The sequence below is a fragment of the Garra rufa genome, chromosome 16 (genome assembly GCF_049309525.1).
Source record: "Garra rufa chromosome 16, GarRuf1.0, whole genome shotgun sequence".
NCBI lineage: Eukaryota > Metazoa > Chordata > Actinopteri > Cypriniformes > Cyprinidae > Garra > Garra rufa.
Genome location: NC_133376.1, coordinates 23,252,149 through 23,270,743, shown reverse-complemented (window position 1 = coordinate 23,270,743; position 18,595 = coordinate 23,252,149). Strand labels below are relative to the sequence as shown.

The 18,595-nt window shown below is 36.9% G+C and overlaps 1 protein-coding gene across 1 annotated transcript; it reads left to right on the top strand.

Annotated features, from left to right (window-relative positions):
- The first annotated feature begins 460 nt into the window (after positions 1-460).
- naa15a (N-alpha-acetyltransferase 15, NatA auxiliary subunit a) lies at positions 461-18,537 on the top strand. The gene is made up of 20 exons (XM_073820066.1): positions 461-737; positions 3,752-3,836; positions 3,932-4,036; positions 5,317-5,474; positions 6,028-6,162; positions 6,293-6,446; positions 9,433-9,552; positions 9,632-9,727; positions 9,815-9,921; positions 10,006-10,078; positions 10,170-10,339; positions 10,470-10,622; positions 12,340-12,468; positions 12,616-12,829; positions 12,922-13,115; positions 13,196-13,304; positions 13,393-13,491; positions 13,560-13,703; positions 17,218-17,315; positions 17,415-18,537. The coding sequence occupies exons 1-20, from the start codon at positions 684-686 to the stop codon at positions 17,619-17,621; spliced, it is 2,604 nt and encodes an 867-aa protein (XP_073676167.1). The 5' UTR covers positions 461-683; the 3' UTR covers positions 17,622-18,537.
- Positions 18,538-18,595: the final 58 nt, after the last annotated feature.

The window sequence follows — 18,595 nt, the reverse complement described above, 5'->3', positions numbered from 1 at the left end:
TACAATCAGTAGCTTTACATTTATGAAGATGAAACAGAGAGTTACCAGTTTTAACATATCATCCAACACCTTTGATTCTGATTCCCAATTTAAAAAAATAGTACATTAATTATTTCAAAACTAAAAAGTTTGTTGTAAGCAGAGCCGAGACATTTCTTCCCACAAATCCTCTGCATAATCACATTCAAATAATTTGCTGAGGTATGGCGTCAAACACAACAGCATACGACCAGGATAATATTGCCATCTAGTGACTACAATGCATACGGCATAACAGGCATTGTTCAGTATACATGTTGGTCGGACATTTATTTATTGTAATTAGAATAAAATCGCCAGTTTAACACTATCAGTTCATTTTAAGTTATATATATTTTTTCGTATAATTATATTTTTAATGTAAAATATATTTAAAAAAAAATAATTTCCACCTTTTCATCCCCGCCTCGGAAATGCTGCACACTCCGCGCATGCGCAGTTTACCGCTTGACCCGGGGAGAAGCAGCGTCGCCATTTTGGTTCTGAAGGGGGGCCTGCTGTCACCACGTGAAGGCGAGAAGCCCCAGACAGCGAAGTTCGGGGGGCTTTTACGATACCGCAGACAATCCGGCCAGAGAATCACGGATTCCGATTCATGATCAGAACAAAGTCACGGTGATCAACACCCAAGAAGTAGAAGAAGCATGCCCTCGGTAACTCTGCCGCCGAAGGAGAACGCTCTCTTTAAGAGAATATTGGTAAGTTGGGGGAAATATATCTGCAAACGAACGCTGGATTGTTAATAATAGAAATCAAGCGTGTCTCAGTCGCCTTCCTATTTTAGCCAGGATCTCTCTCTGCTGACCTCAAGAGAAACCTCCCAGGAGTCTTTTGCATGCTAACAGAGAGCGTTGGCATTGCTTTAATACTCGTAACATGACTATTAGCTCATGCACGTTCACGCACTTTGAGAGCAGATGAACTTGCCCGACACAGAGCAGCTAACTGCTTAGCAAGTTAAGCACAAAGATCAGTGATTTGATAGCTGTGTGGACGGAATTCACATTAAACAATGCTATAAAGTTGCATTAACAACAAGGTGTTGTTTAAAGGTTTCATGCACTAAGTCATGTCAAAACACGGGCTTGAATCGATTAGTCAGCGTGCAAGTGAACAGAATGTAAGTTAATGCATTTAAAGCAACACAAACTCAAAATAACAGCAGCGTATGAAACACACGAAGACAGAGTTGCAATAGTGTGTTGTTTACAGATTTGTCATTCAAGCTTTATTGGAAAAACATGACTTTATATACACCATTATTGTGCATTGACATTTTAGTTGCTACCTGAACGCTACGTCTCAAATCTGCTGTCAGATCCTAACTGGACAGGCCATGCGTTAACATTAACCATACATAAGTAAACTATAAGTAAAATATTTGAAAATAAAAGTTTTAGTTCAGAAATCATGATTTGTCAGTCATATTAAGGGAAGGACATATTCTGGAAAGCTTTCTGAATAGAATTTTGATATTAATCACTTGGTATACTGGATATATTGTGTTTAACAATTAAAATGTTAATTGTAATAATGGTGAAACCTTACATTTGTTAACATATACACTACCAGTCAAAAGTTTATGAACAGTATCTTCAAGCCTGCATTTATTTGATCCAAAATACAAAAGTAGTAATATTGTGAACTATTTTTAACTGTTGAAAATAACTGCTTTCTATTTAAAATTATTTCTGTGATCAAATCAAAATTTTCACCATCATTACTCTGTCAGTGTCACATGATCCTTCAGAAATCATTCTAATATGCTGATTTGCTGTTCAAGAAACATTTATTATTTTTAGTATCGTTATTATCAATATTTAAAACAGTTGAGTATATTTTTTAGGATTTTTGATAAATAGATCTAAGGATCAGCATTTATCTGAAATAAAAATCTTTTGTAACATTATACACTGTACCGTTCAAAAGCTTGGAGTCAGTATAGTTTTTTTTTTTTGTAAAGAAATTGCAAAAATTGCTAATTTTATTTAGCAGTAATGCCTTAAATTGATCATTCAATCATTGAAGTGATTATACTTATAATGTTACAAAAGATTTCTATTTAAGATAAATGCTGTTCTAAACTTTCTATTTATCACAGAAACCTGAAAAATTCTGCTCGGCTGTTTGCAACCTAATAAATGTTTTTGAACAGCAAATCAGCATATTACAATTATTTCTGAAGGATCATGTGACAATGAATCCTGGAGTAATGATGCTAAAAAGTCAGCTTTGAAATCACAGGAATAAATTACATTTTAAAGTATATTCAGTTATTTTAAATAGTACAAATATTTCAGAATTGTACTGTTTTTGCTGTACTTTGGATCAAATAAATGAGAAGACACTGGAAAAACATTAAAAAACTTACTGTTCAAAAACTGTTGAGTGGTAGTGTACAATATTAGAAAATAGAAACTTTAGTTCAGAAATCATGATTTGTTAGTTACCAAGGAAGGACATATCGTTCTGGAAGGCTTTTGATTGACCAAAAGTGGGTGTAATCTGCAAGATGACTCAGTTAATATAGATATAAATTACTTGCTATACTGGATATATTGTGTTAACGATTAAAGTGTTACACTTACTGAGATTTACTAACTTTAGATTTGAGCTTCACACAGAAACCAAAAGTGAACGTCCTGCAGGAGGCTGACTAGCTTGACAGGTTGGCTGTGTTTCAAAAAATAGTTAAATGTTTGCCTATAGAAAACATTTATGATCATTTCCAGGCAGTTTAGCTGTCTAGGATACAGCTTGTAAAATGAGTACTCCGATAAAAAGGCAATAAGTAGTAGTTTTATACATCCAAATGATGCACTTTTGTTGTTGGGAAACTCGTTGTGCTTTGAGGAGTTGTTTTTAGGTCATAGTGACTCAACAGCAACTTGCCTAGTCATTGCTTCTGTTAGTACTGTGTATTAATGAGCACTAATAAAATGGTTGTTTTTACTGATACAGTCCTGATTTTTGTTATTCCTGAATACAGAGTTAGAAATTCAGAAAGTCATCTGACGTTAGTTTATTTGTGTTTTGTAACATCTGTTTCTGTTCGGTCACAGGGAGGGAGCTTGAATTGCTAGAAGTCCTATTGTGATTTAATTTCTTAGACGCACGCATTCGTTTTCACTCAGTTATGATAACAGTGCAAACAAACGGGTCTGTCCATTAAACGTGATTATGCCAGAGGGCATTCCTTCACATTACTGTTATGTCGATATTTGGCACACAGCTCTGCTGGGATGTCTAAACTGTTCTGGTGACCAAAGTAAATAGGAATCTGTTTGCAATCAACTTTTTTCTGAGCGTGCCACAGGAGTTTTAGCAGCATTGTGAACTACTTTAATAAGAGTTACCTCAGTAAGCAGGAGATCTTTACGGGCAACGTTGTAACAGAAGGTGTGGCTTTCTTCTCAGATTCTTTTCTGGCTTTGATGCCTTGATTATCCAGCTCATGTCCTTGCAGGAGTTAATGAACTTTGTTGACCTTTGTGTTCTCTCATGTCGTCTTCTACACAGTGGCAAAACTATTCACGCTGAGTGTCCTGATTTTGTAATTAGAATTGTTGTGTGTCTCACACTTACTTTCTTCGCGGTTTTGTAGGTGGTTTGAAGTGTTTGGAAGATGTACGTCACTAACCACACTTTCATTTTGTCTAATACACAGTGAAAGTGATATTATTAGCGTGATTTTCCATTTTATGTCTTGCAGAGATGCTACGAACACAAGCAGTACAGAAATGGGCTCAAGTTTTGCAAACAGATCCTGTCCAATCAAAAGTTCGCCGAACATGGAGGTAAGGCCGGACATGTTCTTGGACATCATGTCAGTATTATGGCTAATTCATTTAAGCACATGATGATCTTTTTTTTTTTTTTTTCCATCCCGCAGAGACCCTGGCAATGAAGGGACTGACTCTGAACTGCTTGGGCCGAAAGGAGGAGGCGTATGACCTAGTGCGACGAGGCTTACGAAACGATCTGAAGAGTCATGTCTGTATCCTTAAAACTTTTTCCACTGTCAAAAGATGACACCTGATTTTAAGGTACTTTTTGACTCTTAAAGTCCCCATGAAATAAAAATGGAAGTTTTCTGGATTTTAGTATGAATATGTTAGACTTAAAGGAGAAGTTCACTTCCAGAACAAAAATTTACAGATAATTTACTCACCCCCTTGTCATTCAAGATGTCCTTGTCTTTCTTTCTTCAGTCGTAAAGAAATTGTTTTTTTTTTTGAGGAAAACAGGATTTCTCTCCATATAGTAATACCATATTCAACATACTGTAACTGCCTTGAACCGGAATATACAGAGTACACACAGAGCTAGGCAAGATGTGCATTTGAGGTTAAAAATTATATACATTTTCTTAAATAACCCATTGTTTCGCTAGATAAGACCCTTTTTCCTCAGTTGGGATTGTTTAGAGCCCTTTGAAGTTGCATTTAAACTGCATTTTGGAAGGTCAAACTCTGGGCACCATAGAAGTCCACTATATGAAGAGAAATCCTGAGTTGTTTTCCTCAAAAATCATAATTTCTTTCTGACATGGACATCTTGCATGACAAGGGAGTAAGTAAATGAATTGTTAATTTTTGTTCTGGAAGTGAACCTCTCCTTTAAGGTTATCTATAAGATGTCATTGCTCCAAAGCAATGACAAAATTCACATTTACAAGATATAAGAATTCAAAACCAATATAGATCAGTGATTTTGATGACATCAATGACAAACTTTCTGTCCAACCAAATGCTTTCTAGAATCCAAAACGTCCCGCCCCCAACACAATAAATAGACGTTGAAGCTGTGGCTGAAATTGGTCATTTATTCACAGAGTTAGTATTTACTGTACGGTGAATGGCACATAAAGCAATATATAGGGGATAGGGAACAATTCAGACTGTGTAAAAATGCTTTCCATTGGGGCGAAAGTAGTCTGGTTTCACGCTGTGTCATTATATATATAAACAAAACGCTATTGGCTATTTAAAAAAGGGGGCGGGACTGCTTGATACGTCAACGCGTAGAATAACGCTGCGTGTTATGAAGCATTTCAGTGGACCTTTAATCTCAGTTGTCTGGCACTTGTATGGCTGTATGGATTACCTCACAATGTAATTCAAAGAATAGGTACAATCAGGATTGCATGATTAGTCAAAATATAACTGATCACAATAAGGTCTAGTCAAATTGCGAAGGCTGTGATTTAATTAAATTCCCCCCGAAATCGTACAGTCCTAGGCGCAGTGCTGTTTCCTGTCCTTAACTCTTCTTCAGGTTGGCATGTGTATGGTTTGCTTCAGCGCTCGGATAAGAAGTATGACGAGGCCATCAAGTGCTACAGGAATGCTCTTAAATGGGACAAAGACAATCTGCAAATCCTTAGAGATCTTTCACTGCTGCAGATCCAAATGAGAGACCTCGAAGGTTACAGGGTAAGTTATTTTGAATGTAAGTGCTTCCATGTGTTCCATGGATCAAGCCAGTAAAAATAATTTTTTTTTCCAAAGTCATCCTTTCACTCAAATTGTTATGGTCATAATATGTGAACCTGGACCACAAAACAAGTCTTAAGTAGCACAGGTATATTTGTAGCAATAGCCAACAATACATTATATGGGTCAAAATAATATTTTTTTTCTTTTATGCCAAAAATCATTAGGATATTAAGTAAAGATCATGTTCCATGAAGATATTTTGTAAATTTCCTACCATAAATATATCAAAACTCAACTTCATTTGGACAACTTTAAAGGCAATTTTCTTAGTCTTTTAGATTTTTTTTGCGCCCTCAGATTCCAGATTTTTAAATAGTTGTATCTTGGCCAAATGTTGTCCTATCATAACCTACCAAACCATACAGCAATGGAAAGCTTATATATTCAGCTTTCAGATGGTGTATAAATATTAGTTAAAAAATAACAGACCCTTATGACTGGTTTTGTGGTCCAGGGTCACATATAATTCATAACATTTTCTCCTTCACAGGAGACTAGGTACCAGTTACTGCAGTTGCGGCCAGCTCAACGAGCCTCCTGGATTGGTTATGCCATCGCGTACCACCTGCTAGAAGATTATGAGATGGCGGCTAAGATCGTGGAGGAGTTCCGCAAAACACAACAGGTATTTTTTCCCCCCGCTTCTTGTCTGTTGTCATCTAAACTAAGTTTATTGTTGCAGGCAGCTTAGTAGGGGATACCACCAAGAGTTTGCTTTTGGATGCCACTGAGGTTTGTTGTTGATTGTGTTTCAGACGTCTCCAGATAAGGTGGATTACGAGTACAGTGAGCTGTTGCTTTATCAGAATCAGCTGTTGAGAGAGGCCGGGCTTACCAAAGAAGCTCTCGATCACCTGACCAACTATGAAAAACAGATATGTGACAAACTGGCTGTAGAGGAGACACGAGGTGTGTGTTTTATATGCATGTACATTGCTTATCGGCAGTTTTTCCTGGCTGATCTGATAATTATCTGTGCGTTCTCATTTTTTCAGATTTTTGCATTTACACTGATCTGCTGTGATCTAATGCTTACTTAGCTTGTATTTAAAACAAACCCGTATTTAAAGAGATAGTTCACCCAAAAATGAAAATTTGATGTTTATCTGCTTACCCCCAGGGCATCCGAGATGTTTCTTCAGTAGAACACAAACAAAGATTGCAGTCTGTCAGTCATATAATGGCATTCAATGGGACCCATGGATTTGAGAGCCAAAAAACATACACAGACAAAACCAAATTAAACTCTGCGGCTCGTGATGATACATTGAGGTCTTAACACACAAAACAATCAGTCTGTGCAAGGAACTGAACAGTATTTATATCATTTTTTACCTCTGATCCACCGCAATGTCCAACTGTGCGTGACGAGTCAACATGCTGATCAATTGAAGTTATGGTTGCTTGCTCTTCGTCACGCACCCGCTGATGTGAACGTGCTCAGGACAGTTGGACTAGGGATGTGCACGAGTACTCGATTAATCGATTACTCGAACCCATCAGCGACAATCGAGCATGAAAATGACGATCGATTGGCTCTAAAAATGCATTTTTAAAAATTAAACTACTTTCATTCTTTCTGATTGGTTATGCTGGTATTTGGGCGGTAGTCTGATATTTGATTGGTTACGGCTATTAGAAGTTGCGGTCTAGAGACAAGACCAGAGCACAGAGCGAAAATGGCTTCTAAAGCACGCAGCGATATCTGACCTAGCTTCAGTTGCCGTTGTTTTAAAGTAACGGGAGAAGCGCACCCACTACTTTATGATTGCCACGTAGTTCAAGCTCACATGCATTTTGTGTAGATAAATACAATTTGTAATATAACATTTACATATTTATGTATAGGCTATGTGATTAATTTTATATACAATGCGTCATGTAGAAAAAGCGCTTCAGCTTCACCTCATGCTGTTATTTCTTTTAAATGTTTACTGTATACTGTGACGCAAACACCCCGCCCCTTGCTTAAACTCCACCCCCGATTAATCGAGTACTTGTTTCTCAAACCTGTGGATTACTCGAAATGAAATATGATCAGAAATGCCCATCCCTAAGTTGGACATTGCTGTGGATCAGAGGTTATATATATATATATATATATATATATATATATATATATATATATATACTGTTCAGTTTCTTGCACAAACTGATTGTTTCATGTCTTAAGACCTCAATGTATCGACACAAGCCACAAGGTTTAATTTTGTTTGATCTGTGTATGTTTTTAAATCTCAAAGCTTTGGGTCCCATTGACTGCCATTATATGCCTGAAAGACTGCAACGGTTTAAGTTAAAAATCTTTGTTTGTGTTCTACTGAAGAAACAAAGTCACCTACATCTTTGATGCCCTGGGGGTAAGCAGATAAACATCACATTTTCATTTTTGGTTGAAGTATCCCTTTAATAAAATAAATCTCAGAATTAATATATATATATATATTAGGGGTGGGCATAGATTAATTTTTTTAATCTAGATTAATCTAGATTAAATCTTGGAATTAATCTAGATTAATCTAGATTAAAATGGCTAATTTGAATTCTGCTGAAGGCATTCAGAATATGTGTGCTACCCAAATAATGACTTAAAGTCTTTGAGAATGGATCATAAAGCTCATAAAGCTGTTCTATGATAATTTGTTGATGAAAATTATGTTCAATTAGATGTACTTGTGTTTACTAACTAACTAACAATGAAATTATTTTTTCTCCCTATTAGATTGTGTTTTTTTAACGTCAACACCTACCCAGCCCATTACATTTTACACCGTACTTTCATTTTGACAGGTTGCCGTGAAGTTTCTGTATACAGTATGATATGATGCTAGTTTTCTCAAATGAAACGGTAAAAGTGACACTCACAGCAGTTTGGGAGACTGAGTTTATCTGTTCATGTGAGATGAAAATGCCAAAAATTACCGGGAGCGTCACGTGTGTTTCAGTATGCATGTAGTAAAAGCTCGTCTCCGCAATGCATACATACAGCTAGGCAAACGGAACATACCGGATTCATATTAAAACGGTCTTTTTGCATTTCAGTTTTCACATACACTAGTCCATATCGCGATTTGAATTAAGTGACTGACCAACATTTGATTTATGAATCCAAAAAACGACGAATTCACGTGGCATTTCGCTATAGTAGATTCGGTTTTTATGAATGGAGGACGACGTGATCCCGTCTGTGTTTTGGCGGAGGAGACTTAAACGCGCGACCATATTCTACAGTCTTCGGTATACATCCGCGTTAAACTATCAAGGTGAAAGTCATCATAGCTTGCGTAGTTTAGACCCAGCTCCCAACCCAAATTTGAGAATAGATTAACGGCGATATTTTTTTTATCGCGCGATAAGAGTTTCACGTTAACGCAGCACGTTAACGCCGATAACGGCCCACCACTAATATATATATATATTTAAATGCTGGACAATTCAATGTTGTGATGCTGAAATTGACTTCCAGTTCACTTCCAGAATGAAAATTTCCTGATAATTTACTCACCCCCATGTCATCCAAAATGTTCATGTCTTTCTTTTTTCAGTCAAAATGTAATTAAGGTTTTTGAGGAAAACATTTCAGGATTTTTCTCATATAGTGGACTTTAATAGTGGCCAACGGGTTGAATGTCCAAATTGCAGTTTTAATGCAGCTTCAAAAGGCTCTCCACGATCCCAGCCGAGGAATAAGGGTCTTATCTAGGAAAACAATCTGTCATTTTCTAAGAAAAATACAAATTTATATACTTTTTTAACCACAAATGCTCGTCTTGCACTAGCTCAACCTCACACATTACGTATATTTCCAGTGTTGGCATCCCTTTGTGTGTCATGACCTTGTTTATCATCAGCTGTCGCAGTTTCTTTAAAGCAACGTGTGTTGGTATGTGTGTAGGAGAGCTGCTTCTCAAGTTAGACCGGGCTGGTGAAGCTACGGAGGTCTACCACCGACTGCTGGAGAGAAACCCTGAGAACTGGAGCTACTATCAAGGGCTAGAGAAAGCACTCAAACCAAGTAGGCACATTTTTCTGAACACAGCAAATCTTGGCTGATTTTCATTTCTATTAGTCCCTTACTCTATGTCTGCTTTCAGAGAGTGTTGAGGAGAAGCAGAAAATCTATGAAGATGCCTGGGTTAAGTATCCTAAAGGCCTGGTGCCAAGAAGACTTCCTCTCAGCTTCCTCACAGGTCAGCGCCAGTCTTGTCAAATCAATAGGGCTGTTATGCTCTCATAATGTCTCCGTGTGTATATATGACCACATTTGGCTCTCGCAGGTGAGAAGTTTAGAGAGTGTTTGGATCGCTACCTGAGGATGAACTTCAGCAAAGGATGCCCGCCTGTCTTTACCACACTGAAATCACTCTACCACCTCAAAGACAAGGTGAGATGGGGCGAAGTGTATAAAGGTTTATTGTATAAGAAAAGACACAGTTTTTTTTTAAAAACATACTCCTGTCTTCTACAGGTAGCAATAATTGAGGAATTAGTCGTTGGCTATGAAAAAAGTTTGAGAACCTGTAAAATGTTCAACCAAAATGGTGAGTACATAAACAGATTTTGATAACGGATGGCAGTTACGGTAATGGTGCTAAAGTTCTCAACAGTGAACATGCGATGATTATTTTGTAGATGATGGGAAAATAGAGCCGCCTACTACTTTACTGTGGGTTCAGTATTTCCTGGCCCAGCATTTCAACCATATCGGCAAACAGACGCTTGCCCTTGAATACATCAACACAGCCATTGAAAGCACCCCCACCCTCATAGAGCTCTTCGTCATCAAAGCGAAGATATACAAGGTAAAACACACTTGGGTCATTGAAACAGTTTGAGTTACTATTAGATTTAACAAGTGTTTCTCAAGACAGAAGCCATTACATGGAACATGAGAGGGTGACTTTAGTTTCCATGTCTTGTTCTCTTAAAAAGCATGCGGGTAACATCCGCGAAGCTGCTCGCTGGATGGACGAAGCCCAGGCTCTGGACACTGCTGACCGCTTCATCAACTCCAAGTGTGCCAAGTATTTGCTCAAGGCTGGACTTATCAAAGAGGCTGAAGAGATGTGTTCCAAGTTCACACGGGTTAGTATGGTTAAGGTCACATGCTTGTGATAACGCACTTAAAATAACACTAGTTATTACGTATACAGTCAAACCAGACATTATTCAGACACCAGATATACTTTTTTATATATTCTTACTAGTTAGGTGCAGGACACTGAAGTTCATTTATGTATGTGAGGATAGCACTGTGACATTATACTCAAAAATTCTTCATATAGTGGACTACCAGTAAAAGTGATACAAATTTGGGACCAAAAATTATTCAGACACTTTGACCTAACCATGTTTTGCTTAAGTGTTTTTTCTTTGGTTGCTAATGCAAACTTTACACCACAGCCTAAACTAATTTAAGCATTGCTTGGTAATTGGTCAACAAAGTATTGATAGTTGTGTAAATATTGTCATACTAACAGTTGTCTGAATTTTTGGTTGATTGTAATCCATTACATACCTTTCTATCAAAGTTATCTGACATTATCAAACTGAATTTGTTCTGACAGTTTAACTCTTGAGTTCTTGTCATATTTTATTAGCATTTTCTAAACTATAGCGAATAAACTGTGATAATGTAAGAAATGGTGTCTTAATAAATTTTGGTTTGACTGTATAATACAGTTCAACCAGGCAGTTAGATTTTTACTCTAAGAATTGAATACTTTTATTCAGTAAGGGTGCGTTCAATTGATCAAAAGACTTTAAAAATTTTTAAAATGGTAATAATGTTTCACAATATTATATTGATTTTGTTGCATTATTGATCAAATTAATGCAGCCTTGATGAGCACAAGAGACATCTTTTGAACATAAAAAAATCTTACTAAACTTTTTAAAACTAGTGAGGTTTTTTAGGTACTTTTTAAAGTCGTTTTAAAATACTAATCTGTTCATTTGGAGGCATTGCCTCTGGCAGCTGTTTTCTTGGCTTGCAAGTACAACTCCAGAAAGACTGAAATAGTAAAATGTCGGTTAAGATTACATTTTAGAACCACTGAAAGCAGTAACATTTTGTTTCTCTTTCAGCCAAAAGCATATTCAGTTTAGTGCATTTTACAGAAAAAAAAAAAACTGACTCATAATGATTTAACCAATAGCTAAATTTTCCCTTGTAACTGAAAGTTGGGATTTGCTTACCCTACAATTTCCATAATGACCTTTTAAATTATTTACTCACCCTCATGTCATTCCAAACCTGTAAGACCTGTAACACAAATTAAGATATTTTTTATGAAATCTAAGCGTTTAAGGCCCAGAAAGGTAGTAAGGACATTTTTTGAAATAGTCTGTGACATGTGAATGTTATGAAGCTACGAGAATAATTTTTGTGTGCAAAGAAAACAAAAATAACACGGAAGAGAAGAAATTGTTGAATAAAGTCGTTATTTTTGTTTTGTTTGCAAACAAAGTATTCTCATAGCTTCATAAAATTACGATTGAACCACTGATGTCACATGGACATATCACATATTTTAACGATATCCTTACTACCTTTCTGGGCCTTAAACGTGTCAGTTGCGTTGCTATCTATGCAGGATCAGAAAGCTCTTGGATTTCATCAAATATATCTTAATTTGAGTTCTGAAGATTAACAAAAGTCTTATTGGTTTGGAATGACATGAGGGTGAGTAATTAATGACAGAATTCTTATTTTTGGGTGAACTATCCCTTTCATTTTTTCCAAGTGTCTCATTATCAAACATACATCAGTCTGAGTGTATCCGATTTTTATCACCTGCAGGAAGGAACCTCGGCGGTAGAGAATCTGAATGAGATGCAGTGCATGTGGTTCCAGACGGAATGTGCTCTGGCCTACAAGTCCCTGAACAAATATGGAGAAGTGCTGAAGAAGTGCCATGAAATTGAAAGGGTAGGTCTTCTAGAATTTGATACTATCAGATATTTATTTGAGCTGTAGTTAGCAAACTTGCACTGTGAATACGTCTATGCGAAATCTGTAGTTTAGAGTTCGAGCAGAATAGATTTAACTGACACTTTCCTCTTTTGCCATTCACAGCATTTTGTGGAGATAACAGACGACCAGTTCGACTTCCACACATACTGTATGCGTAAGATGACGTTGCGTTCTTATGTGGATTTGCTCAAACTAGAGGACGTGTTGCGTATGCACCCTTTCTACTTCAAGGCAGCACGTACAGCCATCGAGATCTACCTCAGCCTTCACGATAACCCGCTCTCTGATGACAACAAGGAGTCACAGGCCGACAATGGTACCGTCAAGTACACAAAACACATGCAAACTTTAAAAAATGACAGAAAAGTGAGGTGAGTTTTGTTTTCTTACCAACTGTTTATTCTGTAGCCAACCTAACTGATAAGGAGCTGAAGAAATTGCGCAACAAACAGAGACGTGCCCAAAAGAAAGCCCAGTTAGAGGAGGAAAAGAAGAACGCCGAAAAAGAGAAACAGCTAAAGAACCAAAAGAAGAAAAAGGAAGAGGATGAGGAGGAGATTGGAGGACCTAAAGAGGAGCTCATACCAGAAAAACTGGCAAAGGTGTGTGTCGACAAAGCCACTTGTACTTTGAAGGATGAAGTGTTTAATTTTGTTCACTAGAATGTGCTGTTCGTCTGTAGGTTGAGAATCCTCTAGAGGAAGCGGTTAAGTTCCTGACTCCTCTGAAGAACTTAGTAAAGAATAAAATAGAGACGCACCTGCTGGCCTTTGAGATCTACCTCAGGAAAGGTGAGCACAATGATCAACTTCAGCATCGTGATTCATGATGTTTTAAGATGTGTGATTACAAACTCATCATTTGTGTTTGTCTTTGTAGAGAAGTATCTTTTGATGCTGCAGTCGGTGAAGAGAGCTTACTCATTGGACCCCGATCACCCCTGGCTCCACCAGTGTTTGGTGCGATTTTTCAAAGGAGGTACGTAAAGACGCATATAGTTTTCTCACATGGGACAAAAGAATGCTAAGCTTTGTGTCTATTTTCAGTGTCGGACAGTAAGGACATGCCGGAGGCAGTGCAGATGGTTCTGAAGCAGGAGATCACAAAACTGTTTGGAGAGAGTGACCCCAAGACTTTCAACAAGAACTTCCTGAGCAAACATGCAAACTCAATACCACACAGAGTTGCAGGTACACACTTTATGACGTTAGTGAACTTTTGGGAACCACAGTAGAGCGGAGGAGATTGACAATAATCGACAAGCCCTTAACATATCTCTAATGAAGACTGAGTCATATTTTTAAATACATTATTCATTTCTAAAACCGTTTTTTTCCATTCCATGCCGATCCAGCTCACGCGGAACGTATATGGTTTCATTTTCCACTGTGGGGCTGAAAACAAATGTAATACAAATGCGTCAGTTGTTGCCTTGATAATGCTAGTGTTTACTAGCGTTATGACATGTAAATAGCGATCACGTTATGGAGGATGATCAGATAATTCTGTTTCCTTAGCTTAAATAGAGCACTTATCAGGCTGACCACTGACCAAGCACTACAAACATTGTGCCAGCACAGTTAGCTAACCGATGGAAACATAACTGAAACTGTTCCTTATCATTTTTAGAACCATTTGACCCAACAGTGGAAAAGCACCTTAAGTGTACAGTTTCGGTAAAAGGGTTGATAAAATGTATATGTGTGTGTTTGTGTGTATATAACACTAATTATTACATAAATAATACAGTTGAAATTGGCATTTAGATTTTTTTTTTTTTTCTGAAATATTGTTAAATTGATTAAAATACTTGTATAATGTTACAAAATGTAATGTTATCTTCAGTTCTTTTGATATATTAAATAACAATATTGAACAAGTAAAATAAATGTTTTTTATAAAAGAATTATTCAAATGGATCAAAAGTGACAGTAAATGCATTTATGTTTGTACTGTAATTGTAATGTAAATTTCTGTTCATCCAAGAGTCCTTAATTTTAATAGGAATGAGTGATATTTTTAAATAAAATATAAATGCAAAACCATTATTTAAAATTGTAATATTTCACAATCTCAGTGTACTTTAAAATATAATTTAGCAAAGCAAAATTTTCAAAATAATTTTTTTAGTCCTCAGTGTCACACGATCCTTCAGAAATCATACTAATATACTGATTTATCAATGTTGGAAACAGTTGTGCTGCTTAATATTTTTTTGGAACCTGCGATATTTTTTTTTTCAGGATTTTTTAATGAATAAAACGTGAAAAAGTATTTATTCAAAATATAAATCTTTCCTACAATATAAGTCTTTACTATCACTGTTTATCAATTTTAACACTCCTCTTTTTTCGAAAGGAATTCAGCAAGGATTTTATTATTTACTGACCGTTAAAAAGTAGCGTTATATCTTTACAAAAGCTTTCAAATTTAAACAAATGTTGTTTTTAACCTTTTTACTCAAAGAATCCTGAAAAGGCATCACAGGTTCCAAAAAAATAAATTAATTAACAGCACAACTGTTTCCAACATTTATAATAAATCGGCATATTAGAATGATTTCTGAAAATTCAGTTTTGCAACACATGAATAAATTGTATTTTAACCCCTTAACTGTCACCCATCCACCCTGTAGGACGCCTAAGTTACTTCACCATTTTACAAATAAGTCCTAATCTAATCATGACAAACTATATGTGACCCTGGACCACAAAACCAGTCTTAAGTCGCTGGGGTATATTTGTAGAGATAGCCAAAAATACATTGCATGGGTCAAAATTTTAGATTTTTCTTTTATGCCAAAAATCATTAGGAAATTAAGTAAAGGTCATGTTCCATGAAGATTTTTTGTAAAATTCCTACTGTAAATATATCAAAATGTAATTTTTGATTTGTAAAATGCATTAAGAACCTAATTTGGACAACTTTAAAGGTGATTTTCTCAGTTTTTTTATTTTTTTGCACCCTCAGATGCCTGATTTTCAAATAGATGTATCTCGGCCAAATATTGTCCTATCCTAACAAACTTTGCATCAATACAAAGCTTATTTATTGAGCTTTCATATTATGTATAAATCTCAGTTTTGTAAAATTTAACCTTATGACTGGTTTTGTGGTCCAGAGTCACATATATTGTTGGAAAGGTCTAAGGCTCCTAAATAGATATTTTATATTTTTTGTGTTACAAATGATTAATTTATGACAAAAGTGCACCTCAAAAATCTACTTCACAACAGGAGTTCTGACTAGGGTTGTGACGATGAGGAAATTTCCCCACCGGTTAATCGGCACGCGACAACACCGGTAATAACGGTATCACCGTGGGGGTGGGGGTTTCCTCTTTTTTCTGCTTTTAAATAGCTTATAAATGCGTGCATATTATACTTTCACTTTCAGTTTTGCGGGAATTGGCAATTCGGCATCAATTGTTTGAATGGACGACAACGAAACTACAAAAAAAAACTTTGAACCCAAAATATTGCCAAACAGCTGCTTTTGGACACTAAATCGTCCGCCATTCTCTTTCTGTAAATTCGACGACTCTCGTTGTGATGTTTTATTAACAAATTTCGGGAGGAGCTCGCACAGATAATTAATACGGCCAATTCACCATCAGCAATCACACTCCCTATCCAAGCACTACAAGAGAATCCCTTTAAATAGCCAACCAGTCTTTCATCATCTGTTGTTTTCAGCATCCCTCTCCCTGGGCAGGGGGAGTGCCCCGGGCTCGGCCAAACATGCTTAACTTTTACGCTGTTTATTATATGTAAGCGCGAACTCGTGAACTCCTCACGTGATAAATGAAATATGATGCATTGTAGCTATGTTCAGTTTTTAATTATATTACATCCTCTCGTCTTTAGTAAATTATTTAGAATGATATTTTCCATTCAATTCAAATAAATATTGAATAAAAAAACAAATACTTAAAAAAAAAAAAAGTGGAGACGGTGTCACGGTGGAAAAGTGATGTCACCGGTGTTGCGCCTTAAAACCGGTAACACCGTCTATCGTGGCAAGCCTAGTTCTGACCTTTGTCATAAACAGACTTCCTTGTTGCCTTTTTATCAGATTTTATATCGGTTGAAAACCTAACATATCAAAATTCACCCTTTGAAAGCCATTTTAAAAACAGACAATATATTTACTTTGAAAATGTACATCAAATTCATATTACAAAATGTTTTCGTTCATGAATTATAGAAAATTAGGTTTGAATTCTTCATTTTCACATCTCTGTTCAAAAATGGAAGTGACAGTTCAGGGGTTAAAGTATATTTGAATAGAAAACCGCTATTTTAAATTGCAATACTATATCACAATATAACTGTTTTTTTTTTTTTTTCTGTATTTCTGATCAAATAAATGCACCCTTAATGAGCATAAAACGCTTCTTTAAAAAAACATTAATAATCGTATTGATCTTATTGAACTTTTAAACAGCAGTGTATATCCTTACAACACTGAATATTTCGCAGTGTGCCCTTGTTTTCATTATGTAAAATATTAGTTGATTTATTTAGGTATTTGAGTCACTGGAGGTCACAATTTTGCTGTACTGTTGGCTGTTATTTGGTGTTTCGCTCAAATGACCAGAAATGAATGACTTCTGATTGCTTTGTTGCTGTGAAACCCTTTGGTATGAGTGCCACTGATTTCTTTTAGCTGTTCATATAGCATCTGCCTTTTTCTTTTACGCAGCTGCTAAGATGATGTTCTTTCTGGACACCTCTTCTGAGGGGATGGCGGCTGAGCTGGCTACCTCTTTGAACGAGTCCCTAACAGGCAGAAGCATTCAGGTACAATAAGCATAAACGGAACTGTATAAAATGTGATATTTTATGATATCATGAAAAGACTGATGCTAAATTTCTCATGTTTGTATGTGTGATTATTAGATATGTACCGAAGTGCTCCAGGCTTTGAGGGACGGCAGTCTGGGCTCGCAGCAGGAGAAAACTCTGGAATCGTACCGTGCGTCTTGCCACGGTGTCTTTCCCTACGCTTTAGCCTTCATGCCCCCAGGTTACCAGGACAACTCTGCGGTGACCACCAATGGAGACCTGTCCCCCTGCGACCACGAGGACATGCCCAATGAGATGTGAGATGTGTTTCAGGAAGAGAGCAGTGTGGCCGTTTTATGGCCGTCAGCATTTTGAGACCAGACGCCCCACTGAGGTTGAGACTCTACTGCACTAACGAGACCATGCTTACCTTCCGCTTTCTTTTCCACTCACGGAAGCGAGCAAGCAATAGGGGAAAACCCGTTTTACTATTTTTTTTTTTTTTTCTTTCTATCTTATTGTTTTGCTTTTTTAAAAATATGGCCAATGGCATCTCTTATGCTAGAACAGAATAAACGGTATTAAAGAGAAGAATGATCAAGACGGTCACAGTGAACTCATTGGGCCTAATTCCTGTTTATCAGACACGTGCATCTTGTTTCTCATGTTTTTAAGAGTAATTTATATAAGATAATATTAAAGAGAACCGAATACTATCAGGAGGAGCAATACTTTTGGTCCTGGTTTGACTTGCGTGGTCGTGTGCCAAACCTGTGGGGCGGACCTTTAGATGCGGATGACGGCACCTGTTGCGAGGGTACCTGGGAAGGGGGGTTGGGGGTGTGGGGAGTGTGTGGAAATGAATTGATGTGGCTGGGCAGCAGCTGTTCCAGGATCAGCCACCAGGGGGATCACCAGAGGAGACACTGATGTTCAGCCAATAAAGCTGATGACGGAGTCGACCGAAAGGTCACCTGGAGTGCCGAGGAGAGGCAGATGTGCATCTCTTTCATATTTTTTTTTTTCTTCTTTCATCCTCTGCTGCCTTTTGGTTTTTCAGTGAATGTCTTAGAGGTGGCAGTGGCTTCTGTTGGACCTGTAGGACTTTTACTGTGTTTTCTGTTGGGTTTGTTTGGCATCTTTTTTTTTTTTTTTTTCCTCCCACTCATTGTTTGGGTTCTCATGTTGGTTTTTTCACCCATAATACAAGACTCCATCAAACATACCACTGTCTGAATTTTGAGAACATGTCTTGTCATTTGACACTCACACAGTTACAAATAAAACAAAATAAC